We start from the raw sequence: 21,297 nt of genomic DNA, 5'->3' as shown, positions 1-21,297 counted from the left end.
AAGAACTTGTGATCATGGCAACTCAGGGTTGAGACTTTTGCACAAAAGTCTGGTGGTGAAGTGAGGGTAACTGCAGCTGTGATATGTACCATAGTTTACCATGGCTTGTCATGTTTTTATAATATGCTTAGGGCCCTTCGTTTTGGGGTTTTATTTTTGGTCACGTGATGCCCCTTTAAAGTTATATTGAGCCGACTCTGTTTCTTCATTAAGCTCCTCGAAAAGCGCTGAATGTGAAACAAGATCACTTTTGTTTTTTCTCCCTGTTTCATTGATAATGTAAAAAAAGGCAGCTCCTTATTTTTAATTCAAACCGAACACAAAAAGCCAGTTCAGTTAAATTGCTTTTCCCGGATTTAAAATCTTAACGACTCGTTGCAAAAATGTTATAACCTGTTTTGCAAATAATAGTTTCCACTTAATTATGATTTAATTAAATCAGTTTAACTCGCTGTTTGCTTTTGGTTTGAATTTAAAATAATGACCTGCCTTTTTTCAGATATCAATGAAACAGAATCATAGTGTCAATCAAGTTACGGGAAAAAAATTAATAAAGTGAACTTGTTTCACAATCAACATATTTCCAAGAGCGTAACTGAATGGAGTCGGCTCAAAAAAGGGACATCACATGATCAAAAATTTAAAAAAACGAAAACGGAAGAGCCCTAAATATGCATTACCATACCTCTCTAGGCTTTACAATAGCAAACTTTCGCTGCGTTTTATTACACTTGCTATGCTTTTACTTTTACTATGGTAAACTTGTATAAGGGTTGGTCTGAATGTTTTTACTGATTTGTTACTCAAAGAAGGACCTATATATTCAGAATAACATTATCTATGTTATTTTGTTCAATACAGGTCTGTTTAAATAAATGGTGATACAGTTTCACCTCACCATTTTGTTTTAATAAACACAAATACATTCCCAGGAAATAAAAAATAAAAAAAGAATAATAATAATTAAAAAAAAGTTGTTTCCATTGGCAACCCTATGTAACCATACAAATACAAATACTCCTGTTGTGCTTTGCTTTAAAAGGCCCTAAAGGATAAATATAATTCATCAGAACACACCCAGTGGAGATGTCACATTCATTGTTTGTGATAAGCACTGTGCGGCCAAAAGGTCTCCTCTGAGCTGAGGGAGAAATTATTGTTCAGTTTGCTTACGTATTAAAGCATTACAGACATGAATAGGTAGCTTGAATTATACCCTTCGAATCTGGCTACACAAGAGTATCCGGAATGCAAGGGAAGGGCCACATTAATTTGGGGCGTGTACTGGGGAAAAAGGTATGCTTTATTTTCTTTTAATTATTGTGTAACACCAGACAGGATATCGCCAGTGTAAAAGACAAGGCTACAATAAGCTCGCTGGAGATGATTTATTGCTGCAGGTATCTTTTATACAAGCTTGAGGTTATTTTCCTTCTTTGAAGTGGTCTAGATGAAGGAGGTCAGCAGTGATTGCATTGAAGCATCTGGAGGGTTGTAATAATAGTGGTGGTCATTGTGTTACAGCTTTCCGAAGAGAAGCTGAGTGCTCCGCTCCGAGCCCATCCCTTAAGTTGTACAGACTCAACAAAAATGAATAGAGCGTCTCATTAATCAAAGATCAGAATGTTAAACATTTGAGCGGACTCCTGCAAATCTGGATTTTTATACCCCCTCTCTTAAAAACAGGTTCCTGCCATTTACCAGGGAAAAAAGATTTGAATGTCTGAGGAATGCCTGATTTTAAGTGGCTTTATTTACTGCGTGGCTCAAATGACAAAGACAATCTGATGACCAGGAGCTGTAATTTAGTACAGTGTTTGAAAATGAAGGTACAATTTGAAACAAGGTAACACTTAGAAGGTCAATTTAGATAAATAAGTTTAAACTAAAAAGAAAAATGCATCAGCTATTTAACTGCTAAGCGGCGATACACAGTGGGGCATCATCACACTGCTTTAGAAGGAAGGAAACAAAACTGGACCATGCAAAACTAAGCAATAGGTCATTTTCATTAATGGAACTGGTGCTGGCTCTACAGTTTTGTGAATATCCACCTTTATTTAATTCCTAAAAACATTCTTGAATTAAAGCTCAGTAAATAGGGAAAATATTTGTTAGAAGTACATGCATAATTGGGTTGGTGACTATTTTTGTTATTTTGCTATTGGGAGTTTGGACTTGTTAGGTAAGTCAATGCATGTTACTGTACATGTATTATACTGTACATGTATTATACATTTTAAGATATGTTACAGTCAGTGGTGTCGTCCTAAATCTGAAGGCACCGGAACGCCACTAAAATATCGATTTTCTTAACTTTTCTTATCTACAGTACAGCAGCCGCTTCACTGTATGCCATTCCGAGAAGAGCTTTGTGTTTGTGTCCACAGTCATAGTCAATGCGCTGTTCCTGTTGTCTTCCTAACAGAAAATGTTTATTTTCTGTGAATCAAGAGGACTACAGTACTGACTGAATTAGATGGGAGATGTGAGTCATGTGACTTAGCTTGCCTATTATGCGAGTTCCGGCTCAACTACACCATATAGCTGGCTATAGAAAATAGTACCGGAGCAGCGTTCAGCTCAACTACACCACTGCTGGCTATAGAAAATAGTACCGGAGCAGCGTTCAGCTCAACTACACCACTGCTGGCTATAGAAAATAGTGCCGGAGCAGCGTTCAGCTCAACTACACCACTGAATAAATTATGTTGTTATTATTATTATTATTATTATTATTATTATTATTATTATTATTATTATTATTATTATTATTAATAATAATAATTCATACTGCATTACTGTAATAACTGGCCTGAATGATTCTGCTGTAATCTGATTCCGCTGTGCCTCTCGTTCTTCATAGAAAATGTTCTGAACCTGCAGGCTTGGGTTAGGGTTAGGGTTAGTGTTAAGGTTAGGGTTAGAGTTAGGGTTAGGGTTCTTCATAGAAAATGTTCTAAACCTGGAGGCTTGGATCACTGGAAATAAAACATGATGTTGACCCAGGCTGCTTGATTAAGATTAGAGTCCCAGTCTCTCCAATTCACACAACCTTTCAAGTGTCTGCAGTTCACTGAGTCTGTGGCATTAAGAAACTGAAGCTCGGACTGGAAACGTTCATACTGCACATTGACGACGTCACCGAAAATACACACATAATGTGAGGTGCAAAATAAGTACAGAGAGAGAGAGAGAGATCGGGGAAACCAATACAGATTCCTGAAATTCAGTCATACCTATGAAATGGCACAAGAGACCCCCTGCACACACTTCAGAAAGCAGCTGTGTGAACAAGATAACTGGGGTTTATGGCATTCCATACAGTGTTAGAATTGAATAATTGCACACATTTCTTTGTTTCCAGGATGGTGGAGCCAAAAGTTTATCCCAAAGGCCCAAAAAAAGAAATATAGTAATAGTGAATCATCCGTAAAAACAAGTGAAATGTCATAAGACCTAGCTTCTAATCACAGAACCATTGTTATTAGCATCCACTAACTGCTGAGAGTATAAAATGGTGGAATTTTATACTCTCTCTTTTTTAATTCAACAGACTTAGCCGCCTCTTAAGGGCATTTGATGTACCTCAGTGAATACAAGATGGCTGACCCTTTAATGACAAGCAGAAAGGGGGAACAAAGGGACCAAAACAAGCCTCTGGCGACACAACAGCCCCTTTTCATCCAGAGCCACCTGGAGCAGGATTCCTCGCTGTCAATAAATATAAAATAAGCTGCTTCTGATGACACAGATAATTGGGCATGCTTATCTGCAGGCTCTTTCAGTTATACTGCTGCATAAACATGCAAGGAAACCAGTGCTCCGATCTGACTCGCACACACATGATCTGCCTGACCTGCCAGGGAGGACAACAGTCTTATCATACCTGGAATACACCGTAGGAACAGTAAGCTTCTACGATTGCACAGGCAGCATTTCATGTGTGTGTTGTAAGAACACTGAAAATAGTACCAACTAATAAAGTTAAACTAAAGTTATCTAACCATCTATCTTATCTATCAGCATTCAGTTAGACTGTCAGTTAGAGACCAGTAGACTACTGTGGATAAAGAAAGACTATTTTATATCATTACATATGGCTACACACTACACTGGAAGAGGCTGAGATCTCCACTGTTGGTGATGATAGGATTTATCACATTAAGCATATTACTAGCTCGCATGGTTTGTATACTGCTCCTGTGTTTTGTTGGGGGAGAGTGTGTCGAGTAAAAGGGTACCAGTAAGTATATGGACATTAGAATAAAGATGTTTCAGGTCAGTCATATACACTGTGATTTGCCACTTGGTTTGAACAGCGCTAGTAATCTGATTTGAATTCTGATTTGACTTCCACTGGCTTGTCGTTCTAGTTTGGGTACACATGAACCCGTGTCTCTCTAACCCTAACCCTAACCTTCCACTGGCTTGTCTTTCTAGTTTGGGTACACACTGAACCAGGTGTCTGTAACCCTAACCCTAACCATCTGATATGGTGCCTCACAGACCTGATTTGAATTGTGTTGTCAATGTGCATGAAATGAAGAGTTTATTCCAGTCAAACAATTAAAATGTGTTTCTTGAAAAGGAAGCATTTGACAGTGTGACCAGGTCTATCTAATGTGGATGCAAATGTTTGCATGATATCATTTTAAATGCAAAAAGAACGTAACCAATACATTTGCCTGCTGTCTCCAAGCTTTTACTGCCGGTTGTGAGTACTCTCAGTAATGCAGATTATATGGCTGAATCTGCATTGTAACTACAGGTTTGAATTTCAGGAGCTCTTTATAGAAAATAACACAACCATCTCCGCTGCAAAACAAAAACCTGAATTATGTCTTTTTTCCAATGTTTGTAATAAACAGAACGGGGTAAATGGCCGTTTTCAGTTGCATGAAATTAAATGAATGACTTTTAGGAGTTTTGCTGTAATTGTGGTACTGTTTCAGGCAAAAAGAAATAGGAAAATCATCCATAACAGTGTTAATGAGGTGTAGGGCCACCATAGGAATCCAGGGCAGCATTAACCCATTCAGTGCCATACTCCTCAGTGCTTATTCCTTGTGTCGTTTAAACTGTTCAGAAGATGGTATAAATCTCTCAGTGCTTATTCCTTGTGTCGTTTACATTGTATAAATCTCTCAGTGCTTGGTCCTTGTGTCGCTTACAGCGTTCAAAAGATATTGTATAAATCTCTCAGTGCTTGGTCCTTGTGTCACTTACAGCGTTCAAAATATATTGTATAAATCTCTCATGATTATTCCTTGTGTCATGTATACCATTGAGTCTGGGATTTCTAAAGCTGCATCTCCCTGTTGCTCATGGTGGACAAGTCAGACGGCTGATAGGTTGTCAGGTGCCTGTCCGGTAGATAAGACTACACAAAATTACTTTGTGGTCTTTTCAAGAAGATAATCATTCATAACTCATATGGTAGCTGAAAACATCCACCTTGCAAATCGCTCCTGTTTGACTTAACAACTCAACTAGGCCCCCCTCCCTCCCTGTAGGGCCGGAGCAGTAAAATAACACTTAACTCTGCCAATATGTGGTCAGCTTGCTGCCACTTAATCCAGCCTATCAGCTCAAGTACCCAGCAAATCCCATTACTGGAAGCTTTCCGTCAGGAGACAGGCAGAGATCGCTGCTTCATTTTAACTTACACATCTCATTATGTCAGCTCCCTTGTACAAGCGGCGTGCAGGGGAATTGAGTGTTGGCACACAGCCAGCTGGGCCAGTGCCAGCTACATGAGGGTCTGTGTTCTCTAATTAACTCCTCTTTCTCCTCTCTCCTCTCGCTCTCTCTCTCTCTCCTCTCTCACCAGCACTTTCCGAGGCCCTGGGAGCCAGCTTGTACTGCTAATGCCACACACGTTGTGTAATCTGTTGTTGGAGCTAGGCTTCATTAATTCTCCTGTCAATTTCTGTACTAACAGTGGAAAACCAGGAAGACTTTGCTGTACAATACCAGGCTTGGGCTGTGGGCAGATACTGCTCAGTTTGAAACTATTCGTACATGGTGTGAGACATATGGCCCTAATCAATTAACTTTTAGTTGTTGTTTTTGTAAAATATAAAGCCATGCAGTCAACACATGTGGGCTTGATATATGTTGTTTACTCATTCATAACTGTACATGCTTCAGTGTTTCTGTTCTGAATGTAGTGACTGTTGTCTTGTAGTTGCCTCGTGACCTGTATGCAGGGCTCGGTTCAGTCTGCAGCACCTGCTGCACTGATTCGTTTCTATAGGTTCTGTCATTCTCTAATGAGCTGGGGTGTCGCTGGTTAACTCACCAGCGTCTCTCATCTGGAGGCCTGGGTTGGAACCAAGGCACAGCTGTAGCGTTCTAGTGCACATCACAAAACTAAGCACATGGTTCAGGACAGCCGCCAGTCTGCTGAAGAGAGACCCAGCACTGAATAGCAGACAGGGCTGCTCAGGTCAGGTGCGCTCGCTGGCTGGCTTGTGTAACTGTGAGGGGAAGCTTTACTGGCACCTTCCAGCAACTGTAGCCATTTCTATTGCCCCTCACATTGCACAATCACTGAGCTGACATAGTAAATAAAAATTAATTTTAAAAAGTATGCAGGATTTTCAGAGAAGCAGCTTTGAAGGCCATGCTCTAGGCACTCAGTGTCAGGCAGTCAGTCAGTGAAGGTGGATTCTGGATCCCTACCCCTGTGGCTACGCTGTCTAGTATGTGATTTGAAGCAGGTCGACCCCCAGGCTCCCTAACATGACAGCCTTGTTTAAGTAATGGTACGGCTTCATCTCAGTGCTAGTGCACATTGCAGTCCTTTCACTCACTCATTGCTACTCAAATACAAGTGACAACCTTTAAAAGTATATTTTATAACCATAGGCTTAGTTATTCAAGGAAGGAAACAAAACAGAGAAAGCTGCCGTTTGTGGTGCTTCCAGAGACAGGAGTACCTGCTGGTCTGAGTGACAGCTCACAATCCTAATGCTGGGGTATAGGCAGTGCTCTTTCATGGAAGGGAACTGGATACTGCACAGTCACATCTTAATGGTTAGTTACACTACACTGGCAGTGAGCATGTTTCCATTTACACTGTGATCTTCTACTTTTTAAGTCTAAGTAAAAGCCCCATGTACCACAGGGAAGCGTTGGTAAAATAATTGCAGGAGCTTTCGTCCCAAGAAGCAGACCCTGAGTTTACCGTGCTTTCCAGAGTCACTAGTTTGGGGTTTGTTTGATACAGTACAGTTGTTGGATTAATCACAGAATGTTTCATTTAAGGGTGTCATAAGATACAGAGTATGTTTAAGTGACACACAGGAACTACACATAAACTAACAGCTTTAGTTATCATGAACAGACAAGGTGGCCAGTGTACAACATGAAGATTTTTTTTTTTTCTCATATTTTTATGTTCTTATTAAATATACTGACACGAAAGAGTTACTGCAGTTTCAAATGCTTTGGTGCAGTCTGGGGCTGCTACAATCACAGCAGTGATGTTCCCAGTTCCCAGGGATTACTGGCACTTTAGTTTGAAAGTGCACTCTGCACTCACTGTGACTCCCACACACCTGTATAAACAGGAATTAGTAAAGCCGCTGTACCACGCAATGTGGTATGCGGATTATAAAGCAAAGCAGTTGAGAGGTGTTGCTCGGCTTGGCGGTCGTTATGTAATTGCGGGGTTTTGCATGGCGGGGTGCGGTTGTTATATTTGTGTTCGTTTGGACTCTTGTGATGGGAGGTCATTCAGCACGAGCAAGATGCGCTGCATCTTGTACATTACATTATATTTAGGGCTTCTGAATTTCGGTTTTAACCGATAAAACCCTATAAAACACCCCCGATACTAAAAAAATAAATCGATGGATAGCCAATAAACATGGGAAAACACCGGAAAAACTGTGGAAATGGTTAATCTATTCAAATTGAATTTACCCCTTTCCCATTAAAAAAAATAAAACCTACTACAAAAATAATAATAAATGCATTCCCAGTGCTGCTGGGCAATGTCCTGCCTTCCTAGCTTGCATCTATCATTGATTCATTCTGAATACTTTAAACCCGCCCCAACTACTGAGTGACAGCACATTCCTACATTTCTATTGCGAGATTTAAAATGAGATTACAATAAGGATGGAGGCTTGTTAGCATGATTTAAAGTTGTATTACAGTTAAGATACAGAGGATTTTAAACAGAATTGTGGCGAAATGTACAAAAATGCCTACACACAAAAACCCCAGAAGAATGTGCCTGTTACTGTAGGGATTTTGTTGTGGAAGACAGCAAGGAAAGAAGGTACAATTTAAGTGTGCAAGTACTGTCGAGTTACTACTATACATATTTTGACAGGAAAAAAAAACGCTCAAGCATTTTGGAAAGTGACCGAAAACACTAATTTCATGCAGTATATAAAAAACGAAAGCCCCTAAAAAAAACCCATTTACATAAAACTCGAAAAATTCTAAAAATAAGCACCGAAAAATATAATTAATAAAACCCGAAAAACAGAAGCCTTAATTATATTACACTATATTTTGTAAATATGTTTATAATTTCTTTATAAAGGCCTTAATAATCGGCAAATGTTATTGATTATATCAACCTAATAAAGCTTAAGGATGACCAGTTGTGTTTTTAAACATTACAATGAAGTGGAACATAACTGGCATTCGTTATATGACTATGTCTGTAATTTGGCCACATGCAAAAATAAAACAATGAAAAGGCGTTATGATAATCTGAAAAATGCTGACAAAACCATCTTGTTGAGACATTAGACTACTCGTCCTGCAGAACTGTATTGCTTGTTAACCAGTATAAATGCAGCTCCTACTGGTGGAATGAATGCTGCCTGTAATATTTTGAAAATGAATTCCAAAACCTCCATAGACTACATATGGCATGTACAGTATGTGTAGTTTCCAGTCTAGGAATGCACATGTTTATATGTGTTTATGTGGATTTGAGATCCTTCCCTTGTTCAGAAAGCCATCATTTGCGCTGAATCAACCCTCTTTTAGTTGCATAAATTGTATACATTTGGAGAAACACAGAAAACATTTCAGTGTCTACTATGAAGTTTAAATATGCCATTACCTCCCATTCAGTAATATAGGGTATTGGAAATGGACGTTGCAGCTTTACATAAGCAAATATTCCGTAATGAAGCCAGTGTTTGCATTTTAATGTATATGTTCAGAGTGCAGAGCAGATGACATAATAAACATACTGTATAACTGGAAAAGAAACTGCTGCTAGTAATTCCCATGAATTGCTGTGATTTAAATGAAACGTTCCAGACTTTGACAAGCAACAGACCGGCGTCTTGCTGTGTCTGTTTTCCCACTGCTGAAGACCAGCCAGTAATGAATATTGGAGTCATGAATATTTCATGACACTTGTGGCCAGTGGGGTGTGAGATATTGTGACTGACATTTGGACACATATCGAGTCCCTTAATTACCTTCTTTTAGCCTTTCCAGCCACCTCAGGGCCTTTTAATGGGGTCCTCGCATGTGTGAGTGCATTAGAAACCAGAGCAGCGCATACAGAAGCTCCTTGCAATCCCACAGCAAGTGCAAGGTTACTGTGAAATGAAACTCCTACAGAAGTGTAAAAAACGTTTGGTCAAAATGGGTGCAGAATGAAGGCAGTTCACTCGGTAGAGTGTGACAGACGGACACGTCAGTCTTTAAGGGTCCCTAAAAAATAAATCTGGTCTACATCCAATCTCAGATAGCATTTCTGCTGTTCAGATCTTTTGAGCCTCCAAAACAGAGCCTAAACAGAATAGGTGTACAGTGTAAAATATGCTGTTTCTTTATTTACAGATAGTTCTGTTTCATTTGTGTGTGTGCGTGCGTGCGTGCGTGCGTGTGTGTCTAAAATTCAGCTGCATATTTCAATAGTCTTTCATTTGTAGTGTTTTGCAGTACAGAAACATCGGAGCTCTGTACTGTACCTCACCAAACTCCCTTAACACACTAAAGAGAGAAATGATCCTGTAATAAAAGTAAACCATGAAGAGAGTGCAGTGAGGCTTTGTGAAAACATGCTCAAGCACAGGCAGGATTGCTAAAGTTTAATGTAAAATATGATCACGTAAATAACAGCATAGTAAAGCATGTTAAACTATTGTGCAGTAATACACATGTGCTGTGGTAAACTGGGACATGGGTCTGCTTTACCCTATAGGTGTTTTATTACTTTTAGCTATCAGTGAGTTAAACACCTTTTCTTTGTCAGTAAATAAATACATAATAAGACATTATCAGTCATGTCTTGGGTGCCTGTTCCAGTAGATCTTCAGTTCCTTAGCTGACTTTCACGAGGGTCTGCACGGGAAAGCTTCTCTGTGTGTAATGTACAATATTGAACTGCTTTAGTTCCTGGAGATTGATGGCAGCTAATATACTTCTAAATGTTCCAGTATTATCTCTGGGGCCTCGTTCCGAGTGCCCTGCAAAGGTCATCCCTTTTCTTCCCTGTATTGATCACAGGGCCTGTTTACATGGCTGGTGCTTATTGTAAGTGAGCATGCAGTATTATGTTGTGGTGATGGAGTGAAGGGTCCAGCTGAGGCCAGCCTCAGCAGCGTTGTCTGAAAGGTGGAGCGCCTCTGACTCACAGACCATTTGTGTCACTTCTGAAAGTATATGTGTCTGTCTGTAGTGCAGCACTGGAGACTCAATGGAGATGCCAATAAGCATGTCATTTGACAACAAGAAACATGTTCTACAGCTGGAAATATCAGGCTAGATTCTCACAGCTCAAATTTACCAAACCAGAAATAAGCAACTCAGACATTATATTTAGGGGTTTGTAAGGCTTGTATGTTGTTAGTAGTTCCTTTAAGAAAATACATTGTGCTGTCAACGATATGGAGTCAAATAACTTTGAGAATCAACTTTTTTGCTTTTATTTCCCCTGAATAATGCAGAGGACGTTTCAGTAAAACAAATCAGTAAAAACTAATACTAAATTATATGTATTACTTCACATTAACCATAAATTACATTTTGAATGCCCCACTGCAGTACAGCATGTATCGAATGCAATTGACCTGAAGCTCAGTACGTCCTGTCCAGGGCAGGACATCTTATTGCATGTTATTCCCCGTTTTTATTATATACACTTGTGGTTTCAGTTGAAGGTTGTGTCACACACTTTTCCTTCCTTGCTGAATTAACGAGCACGCAATAATATCTTGCATTAACACTGGGAGCTTTAACCTTACAGCATGACTTTAAAGAAGCATTGAAATTCTGGGGAAAGCAGCATGTATTACCAACAATCACTTTTTCAATTGAAACTGTAATGTGTAAAGCAATGAGGAAATATGTTTCAAATGTTTGTGTTGTAATGTCCACACATAAACTCTTCACAAAAATGCACCAATACCATGATTATTTATTGATTGCACATTAGTTTATTCTATTTCATTCTTTCAACTTAAAAGGACAGCAGTTTCACAATGCAAAGAAAACCCCTACAGGAACAAAATAGTGTGTGTTTCTTTGGTTCACATTTCCACTCCAGTCAGGCTTTGGCTTCAAATCAATTGACTGGCTTCAACTATATAAATATGTACGTTTAATTGGGTATCAATTGATTTTATTGTGTAAGGGCATCGGGCAGTACTGTCATTCTATTCAGAAGAATAGGCTAATACTCTACTGTACTGTACATTGCATTTTAAACACAGAATAATGTCATGTGTGTTTAGGCAGTGTACAGTAAGTTAGTTTTTTGATTCTAGTTTGTTCACCTTTCCAAAAAATAAATACTAAGTGGTCACCTAGCAGCCAGTAAACCCCAGAAAAAGTTTCCTTTTTTCAATACAAGTAGATGACAGAAGCACCTTAAATAAGCATCCACCTGTGTGAAGCAGCCACAGACATTCAGCACCTTCAGTGGCCACTGGTTAATTCAGATTTCGCTGTGCAGTGCTTACTTTTAAGTGGTACTTTTATGAGAAATGTAGTTGAAAAACGACTGACCGCTTCTGTTTTCAGCAGCTTCCATGAGCCTCCAAACTTAAACTGCAACTCCAAATGCCTGTTTTGAAAAACCCTACATTTTATGAAGGAACCCCAGGACTGTCCAATACAATACAATAAAGTAGTGTTTGAATTTGTGTAACACCGTCCCTGACTGGTGAACCCAAGGGAGTGTGAATCGTTATCAATAGAAGGAGCCCTCCAGACGTGTTCATGGTAGGGCTTATGCTTCAGGCTTCTACCCCTGCTGTAACGCATCACTCCCAACTTCCAGCTACAAAGCAGGGAGGTGGCAAAGAGCCAGCTGATGTCAGCCCCTGTGGTTCACAGGTTAGGGCAGCTTGCAATATAAACGGGATTAAACAATTACCCCTTTCCATTGAAGTCATCTTAAACCATTATACAGACTTTTTATTTGTTTTCTGTAATGTCTTGAAGTGGAGCTAAGCTTTTTCTTTTCTCTAAAGTTAAATGTATGTTGTGTAAAAAAAAAAAAAACTGATATCTTTTTATAACATTTCCTTTAAATGCAAGTAGAAAAAAAACAAGTGCCACCGCTGAACTTCCCGAATCGCGTTTCCTGGAGTGCTCTCTGCCATTACAACTTGTCCAATAATGTCAGTCTTTTCATTTTAAAGTCAAGTGAGGATTGAGTGGAAATTACTTTTATTGATTCAATAAAAATGCAAACGGTGGGTTAACAATAGCAGGAAAGGAAAAAGCTCTTATTGGAAAAAAAACACACAGAAAACTATCGGGGAACAAGAAAAAAAAAAGTAATTGTGTCCTACATTTACAGTTTAAAAATGAGTCTTACCGATCGATTTGCCAGACCTGCCAAGAACCCTTCCCAAATTTAAAACATGAACCCTTTATTTATTCTGACTTAGCACCAAATTAAATCAATGGCATCTGCAGAGATACGCTTACTGTTGGATTTCGCTCCTGCGATGCTGTAAAGCAGCTGTAGACAGTGAATAATTAAGATGCATCTTGAGTTATTTTACAGCGTGGAAATGAAATTTCCCTGAGAACCACATGGCCCCACTTTACCATTGAAATTCAATTTACCGTTTAAATTGTAGTCATTTATCAAAACAGACATAGCAGTCTATTTTAGTCTTAAAAAAATTGAATTGGATCATTTCAGGATCATATAAATCCTACACTGCAAGACACATTAGCTATGCACTTTTCAATTATTTTGATGCCAGTAAAAAGCCCTTAACGCATTACAATTACAACCCCCTAGTGTCTGCTACTGATGCATGCAGAATGAAAAATAGCGTGATAAAACTATTGTGGTATTTCATGTATGTTTGGGTTCATCAGAACAAGGCGCACTGTCCAGTGCCCTCCTTTCTCTTGACCAGTGCATATAGTGCTGCTGCCTGAAACTTGCCTGAGCCCCACTACTCAATTGACACTCATTTGTCTGGGAACTTCTTTACACAAAACACACTTTCATACAATATCATCTGTTGCATGGTGGTGCTAAATCATGAGTCCTCACATGCGCATTGCACAGTATAGTATACAGTATAGGTACAATGTGTGAAATGGCTTCCTTTTGTCCTTGGAACCTAATTGAATTTGCTGGACATGACTCTTTAATTATGTATAACCATTTCAGAAATGGAGCAAATGACAGTAAAGATACTGTCTTGTTACAGAGAATTACTGTTACTGTATATATTTCTTGTGAACACAAAGCCTCTTATGAATTAATAAGGCACACACTTCTGATTGTCAAGGTTGAGGAAAAATGGACTTACATACTGTGTATAAACTCAAAAACATTAGCAGTACAATTTATTATAAATTCCAATATAATTCATGGCCACAGGAACAGCTTTAAATACCTTAAAAGATTTTAAAAAGCAATACATTTAATTAACCACTTTTTTGATTAAGAACTTAATAAGTTGGAGATTTATTGTGATTCATGTACGCTTCAGGGCATTCATTACTATAATGCATGCTTCAAATAAAAAAAAAACGGGTAACTTGATTAGTTGAAATGCATAATCATAATATATGAGTATCAACAAAATGAATATTAGATGATATTTGTTAGCCTGTCTGTCCATAGTTATATGAATCAGTACTCAAGCCTGTTTAATACACAATTCTAACATGATATACTGTACTGTCCTAAAAAGAAGAAATGTGATGTGTAAAACAGTTCTGTATATAGTGGCTCAATTTGCTCTACAAATACTGGGGTTTATCACAGCTGCATCTCACTGTTGCGAATCAGTCACGATAGGCAAGCAGAGCACTGATTGAGCAGATAAAACAACAGTTCACTTTATTACCCCAGTGCAGGAGAGAGATTTCAAATCTGACATGAATTCAGTAGATTTGGGACGGTCAGTACAGGCAGGTGACTTGTGTCTCATAGCTGAAATGTTATGCAGTGTGTTAACAGGGTTTAGGTTTGGGACGGTCAGTACAGGCAGGTGACTTGTGTCTCATAGCTGAAATGTTATGCAGTGTGTTAACAGGGTTTAGGTTTGGGACGGTCAGTACAGGCAGGTGACTTGTGTCTCATAGCTGAAATGTTATGCAGTGCGTTAACAGGGTTTAGGTCTGGGACGGTCAGTACAGGCAGGTGACTTGTGTCTCATAGATGAAATGTTATGCAGTGTGTTAACAGGGTTTAGGTTTGGGACGGTCAGTACAGGCAGGTGACTTGTGTCTCATAGCTGAAATGTTATGCAGTGCGTTAACAGGGTTTAGGTTTGGGACGGTCAGTACAGGCAGGTGACTTGTGTCTCATAGCTGAAATGTTATGCAGTGTGTTAACAGGGTTTAGGTCTGGGACGGTCAGTACAGGCAGGTGACTTGTGTCTCATAGCTGAAATGTTATGCAGTGTGTTAACAGGGTTTAGGTCTGGGACGGTCAGTACAGGCAGGTGACTTGTGTCTCATAGCTGAAATGTTATGCAGTGTGTTAACAGGGTTTAGGTCTGGGACGGTCAGTACAGGCAGGTGACTTGTGTCTCATAGATGAAATGTTATGCAGTGTGTTAACAGGGTTTAGGTTTGGGACGGTCAGTACAGGCAGGTGACTTGTGTCTCATAGCTGAAATGTTATGCAGTGTGTTAACAGGGTTTAGGTTTGGGACGGTCAGTACAGGCAGGTGACTTGTGTCTCATAGCTGAAATGTTATGCAGTGTGTTAACAGGGTTTAGGTTTGGGACGGTCAGTACAGGCAGGTGACTTGTGTCTCATAGCTGAAATGTTATGCAGTGCGTTAACAGGGTTTAGGTCTGGGACGGTCAGTACAGGCAGGTGACTTGTGTCTCATAGCTGAAATGTTATGCAGTGTGTTAACAGGGTTTAGGTCTGGGACGGTCAGTACAGGCAGGTGACTTGTGTCTCATAGATGAAATGTTATGCAGTGTGTTAACAGGGTTTAGGTCTGGGACGGTCAGTACAGGCAGGTGACTTGTGTCTCATAGCTGAAATGTTATGCAGTGTGTTAACAGGGTTTAGGTTTGGGACGGTCAGTACAGGCAGGTGACTTGTGTCTCATAGCTGAAATGTTATGCAGTGCGTTAACAGGGTTTAGGTCTGGGACGGTCAGTACAGGCAGGTGACTTGTGTCTCATAGCTGAAATGTTATGCAGTGTGTTAACAGGGTTTAGGTCTGGGACGGTCAGTACAGGCAGGTGACTTGTGTCTCATAGATGAAATGTTATGCAGTGTGTTAACAGGGTTTAGGTTTGGGACGGTCAGTACAGGCAGGTGACTTGTGTCTCATAGCTGAAATGTTATGCAGTGTGTTAACAGGGTTTAGGTTTGGGACGGTCAGTACAGGCAGGTGACTTGTGTCTCATAGCTGAAATGTTATGCAGTGTGTTAACAGGGTTTAGGTTTGGGACGGTCAGTACAGGCAGGTGACTTGTGTCTCATAGCTGAAATGTTATGCAGTGTGTTAACAGGGTTTAGGTTTGGGACGGTCAGTACAGGCAGGTGACTTGTGTCTCATAGCTGAAATGTTATGCAGTGTGTTAACAGGGTTTTCCCCTTTTTGTCTTGCAGTTGTATGAGCTGGACGATGATCCAAAGAGAAAGGAATTCCTGGACGATCTCTTCAGCTTCATGCAGAAGAGAGGTGGGTGTTTCTGTCATTGAGCCTTCTGTTTCACCAATGTGTGTGTGCGTGAGTGCGTGTGTGTGCGTGAGTGCGTGTGTGTGTGTGTGTGTGTGTGCGTGAGTGCGTGTGCATGCGTGTGTGTATAAGTGCGTACGCGCGTGTGTGTGTACGTGCGTGGGTGTGTGGGTATGTCTGACTTACTCATAACTTCAAACACTCAATCTTAAGGCATGAGGTACAACTGTAAGAAACCATTTCAGCTAATTCCTTTGCCAATGTTAAACCCCTAACATTATACTGATAAAAGCATTAACTGATGCATACTTTCTTTCTAGTTTTACCTCATTGTTTTCTTCCAGAGTGCCACACGGGAGTCTGTTTATATGAATTTAATCATTTCTGATTTTCATGAAAAGCTCTGCTAAAGAAACCAACAGCAGACTAGAATCACGCATATCAAACTTTATTGTAGTCATAAAAACAGACCTTTGCAGAAATTGTCGAGATGGAGCTGCTTGGCACACATTTTGAATAAACAGTATCCAGACTGAGTAAATCCAGTTGCGCCACTTAGTCCTGTATGAGGGCGAGAGGGTTTCTGTTTGTCCTGAAGTGTCCCTCTTTCTCTTTCCCTGTCTTGTTCTGAATGAGAGAGGTGCTGCTACCACAGTGGCACAGCTTCTCCGGTCGCTATCTCAAAGCAGATCTGGTGTTTGTTTTATAACCGCTCAGGGGGCTGTGAAAACAGCTCTGGAGGGCAGGCCTCAAATTCAGAGGAAGGCAACATCCTGGAATTATGTTTCCCTGCAAGATGTCATCAATTTTCATCTTTATGGAGCATCGGGCAGGATAATCTATACGTTTCCCACAGAAAGACGTCTTTTGTGTTGAGCGTGGATACTTTATTGGGGAAATGGAGCAGCTTGGAGGCCTGGGATAATATGAGGAAACGTGCTGCATGTCAGTAAAAGACTGGACACAATGATGTGGCTATTTTCAGAAAACAGGACTTGCTCAGAACGCAGCACAATGTTCTTGTTGTGATTCTTTTTTTTCTTTTCTTGATAGTTCACAAGTTTGAAGGCACAGCTGCCTACAAGTGCATTATTATTCTTTTTTTTTTGTATTCATTTGCCTCACCTTCCTGCCGACAGGAACAGCTGATTGAGTTGGTTAGATTCATTGTCTTGCACGAATGCCAAGACACATGAATATACGCAGTGCTTACTTATCTGTACAGTAAATGTTATTTTTTTGTGAAAAAGTGACATTTTGGACACCATTGGTATAAAGTGAACAGCCCTTAAAATGTTTATTAAAAATTTTACATAAACGCTACCCTAGGACCCATAATTAAATGGTTTATGTGTCTTGTAATGAAAAATAAATAAAAATGGGCACAGATCATTTCTGGTCTGTAGAAAAAGTATTTTTCTGCTATGTAAAATACTAATGCCAAAACAGAAAAATGCCTGTAAACTACTTTATTTTATTCTCTCTTTAGTATTTAACACATATATGTTAATCACATGTTTTTTGTATCACTCCCTGGCAAAAGCTTTGAATCTGTATTAGTACCATGATAATTTAATAATCATTATGCAAAATTCAACACATTTTATCAGTAAATACATCAAGAGAAATGGAGGGAAACACTGTGTTTCCAGAACATCAGCCCTGTGATGTTGGATCGTAACCTGCCTAGCAGTGTCCAGATGTGAACTCTTGACCCTCCCATACGATGGGTCAAAGCTCCAGTGTATTGTCTCGCTGTGCTGGCTAAGCAAATTAAATATTAAAGAAAATGTTTGGATTTGGTTTTCTTGCACTGGATTGCAAAACAGTTGATGCAAGGTTTGGTTAATCACATTTAGACTTGAGCAGTGGGGCTGCAATCAAATCCACTGAAGTCATTCGAAAGCACGAATTGATAAGACTTCAACATAAAAGTAAAGGTACAGAGTGCTCTGAACCACAAGAATAAACTGCAAACGCAGTTAGGAGACGTGGAAGAGTTCGTGAAAGCCTTATTTAAATAACTAAAACAATAAAAAATATTCAACAAAAACAGAATTGATATAAATCCTGAGTTGACACCTTTGGTTGTCATTTTTCTTGCATGAAAGCAGGCTTTGAAATTGATGAAAAATACTACAAATCTAACTTTTAAAAAGAAGTACTTCATTCCATTACACTTTTGCATGCCGTTTTTTCTTGCTTGAATACTTTATTACACTGTCTTAGTCTAAAATCAATGTTATGCCTCAATCCCCCGAAGGAGTCATGGCCATCTCACATAAAGTGTATTTGTTTGTTAATGGTTTACGATTGACTTGGATAATTAGTTTAGACCATTTGACTTTTTTATTGGGGAAAAAAAAGTGTTGGGCCCCTTTTGATCTTTTTTAATGAATTAGTAAAAAGAAACTCAGGAATACATTTATATCGGAGTTTTAGACGAGAAGCGTACGTCAATGTCTTTACATGATACTTGGCTTTTTTGTATATATCATTTATTTATTTAAATGATATTTTATTTTGCATACAGGCTTTCAGCATTGCATATTGAAATAATTAGGAAGGTTCAAAGTTGTTTCTGTTTGGGGCAGTTTAGGTTTGTGTAAACTACTGAGGACAGGGCTGGATTTATAAAGCTTTGTGTCCTACTTTATTAGAGCCATATTTTATATAGAATCGTATTTATGGTTCTTTTCATAAAACCCTGTATTTATAGTGCCTGTGCTGCCTAATAGCAAATGTTCCCCTGTCATTATTTAATTAGCTGTAATCGGCACAGACAGTCAAGTCATGACCTCAACGGGGTGAGCAAGTCAATATTGGCATGTACCTTTATAAAGTTGCCTTTACTATGAGCAGATTTACAGAATACATGTTGCTCAAATTTTCCAAAACTGGAAGAATATACCCCCAAAAAAATATCACAGCAATTTGGGACATTTTTTTCACAGTTTATCTATATTCTTTAAATAATTTTTGCTTTTGTTTTTTCATTATTGAAAATTGGTTCGTTCTGATAAAAAAAAGCCAAAGTTATTTAAATGCATAATGTCCATTTTCCCTGTCTTCTCTTTAGAAGCGTTGCTAGTGGTTATCGTGGTTTTGTTTGTTTCTGTTTTAAGCTACGATAACCCACCTCCTTCCTTCTTTAAGCGACATTCCAGCAGCCGTGTAGCGGCTGCATTGCATTATCTCTCTGCAGGTAATTAGTAATGGCAGTCAATGACTTTGCACGCTCATTCATTATCTCTGGAAAACTGCCTTCTCCCCTTAATGACTAATTATTGACAAGAAGAATCAACATCCATATCAAATCGGAGGTGCTCCGCCCTGGCCTGTCTGCATGGTGTAACAGCGCTCAAGCACGTTCCAACCCTAGCATTGCAGGCTCCTCTGGACTTTAACACTTACACATCATTACAATGCTATTATGCACAGTTACAATGTACTGAATGTGTACATCTTTCAGCACAATATATTTGTAAGTACACAATTGTATCAGAAAAGAGTTAGGGATAGAGTTAGGGTTAGGGTTGGGTTAGGTTTAGGACTAGGGTTATATCATGCAAAAACATTTAAAACATGAAGTACATTGTAACCACGCACAATAACATTGTAGTCATGTGTATACTAAGTAGCTAGTATGTAAATACACAGTAATTAGAGACAATTCATAATGTGTTACCGACTGTCCTGTAAAATTACTGATGACAGGAATTTAGTGCTGTTCTGTTGACAGAAGTTCAGTGGATGTGTTGCCTTTGCTTTTGGCTAATGTATATGAACTGGATTTTCTGATAATAATACGAACATAATAATGAAACGCAGTCAGTCAGTCACGAATGAAATCTCAAGGGATACAATCTTGATAGGTCCTTGCATGCCAGTCATGCTCAATTGAGTACTGGCCTTGCTGAAAAGAAAGCTGCTCTGAGTGGCTGCACTTGTGGGATACTTTAGGCTTACTTATTTCATGTAACCGTTTTAATGGGACTGGTAATTTAAATAGCTCCGTGAGTGTACCGTGATACATGTGCACATTCATTTTACAGCTTCCCCAGCTTTTCTCATGTGTAAGCCATGGATTTATTGTGCTTTACCTTTGCTTTACCACACATCCTTTGCTTTACCACACCCCGCTGTGATTAGCCTGTTCAATTGCTTTCCTATACCAAACCAGGCTTCACTAAGACTTTTCCATGAAATACCACAAATCAACTTTTTTTTTTCTTCTTGTTTTCAAGATGCCCTGGGATTTATTGGCAGATGCTGCCGAATCAAATGTTGTAACATACATTACTCATTGTTACAAACATCAATTAACAATATCAATATACACAGCCAGGTCTTCAGTAACACTTTGATGGCCGGGTAGATGAGGTTCTGCAAATAAAGATATTGCACGCTGAGAGTCCTTCCTAACAGCAGTGAGTCAAGCTCAGTGCTGCCTCCCTGGAGGTTCAAAATGGCCAACCTGCATTATCAGTGCATTGGCTGCAAATTGATTTTTTCAAATATGGATTTGTATGACCAACACATGTGTGATAAGTAATATTTGTGTTGTCATTTTAGCTTTTTAAAACTGATCCTGATATTTGTTTTAAAGTAACACTTGTATTAGAAAAGGAAACATGGACTATTTATAACCTGACAAATCTGACTCGTGCCTCAAGATGCTAAACCAAAATAAATGTCAGTAAATTTATTACAAAAATACAGTTGTAGTAATTACATTTAAAAAAATAGACAAAAATTGAAAAACTCGCTTAAAGCAGCTGTTTTTACACACTTGGTTGCTCTTGTGAAACTGCTTGCTCCTAACAGACTGTTCAATAACTGCTATCATATGTTACGAGCGCCACAAGAGAGCGCTCTGCTATTGAACGCACCCCTGGTCAGCCTATTATAGCTGCCCTTGTGCTACCACTACGCCTCTGCATTGTCTTGCAAAGCTATTGCATTGCCATATGGTTTGGAAATGCAGTGGATTTACTGGTAGATCTGCATTACTGTTAGCTTTCTGTTAGCTTTTTGGGTTTTTTTTTACCAAGTGTACAAAGAGCCATATGTAACGGTTTTACACACCTTTTGTGAAACCTTCGTACAGTAAGACTATTTCATGACTTTCTTCAATAGGAATCAAGCAGAACTTTTCTTTTTTTTTTACTTTGATATT

General features: G+C 39.2%; 1 protein-coding gene across 1 annotated transcript in view; it reads left to right on the top strand.

Annotated features, from left to right (window-relative positions):
- The window catches only part of LOC117403638 (AT-rich interactive domain-containing protein 3A-like), a 115,485-nt gene that overhangs the window by 58,717 nt on the left and 35,471 nt on the right, over nt 1-21,297 (top strand). Inside the window, exon 3 of the mRNA XM_058998808.1 lies at nt 16,049-16,121. Within this exon, the coding sequence (XP_058854791.1) occupies nt 16,049-16,121 (73 nt within the window). The remainder of the gene's footprint in view (nt 1-16,048; nt 16,122-21,297) is intronic.

This window comes from Acipenser ruthenus, chromosome 1 (assembly GCF_902713425.1).
Source record: "Acipenser ruthenus chromosome 1, fAciRut3.2 maternal haplotype, whole genome shotgun sequence".
NCBI classification, from domain to species: domain Eukaryota; kingdom Metazoa; phylum Chordata; class Actinopteri; order Acipenseriformes; family Acipenseridae; genus Acipenser; species Acipenser ruthenus.
The sequence above is the reverse complement of the archived record's forward strand: the minus strand, read 5'-3'. Positions and strand labels throughout refer to the sequence as shown.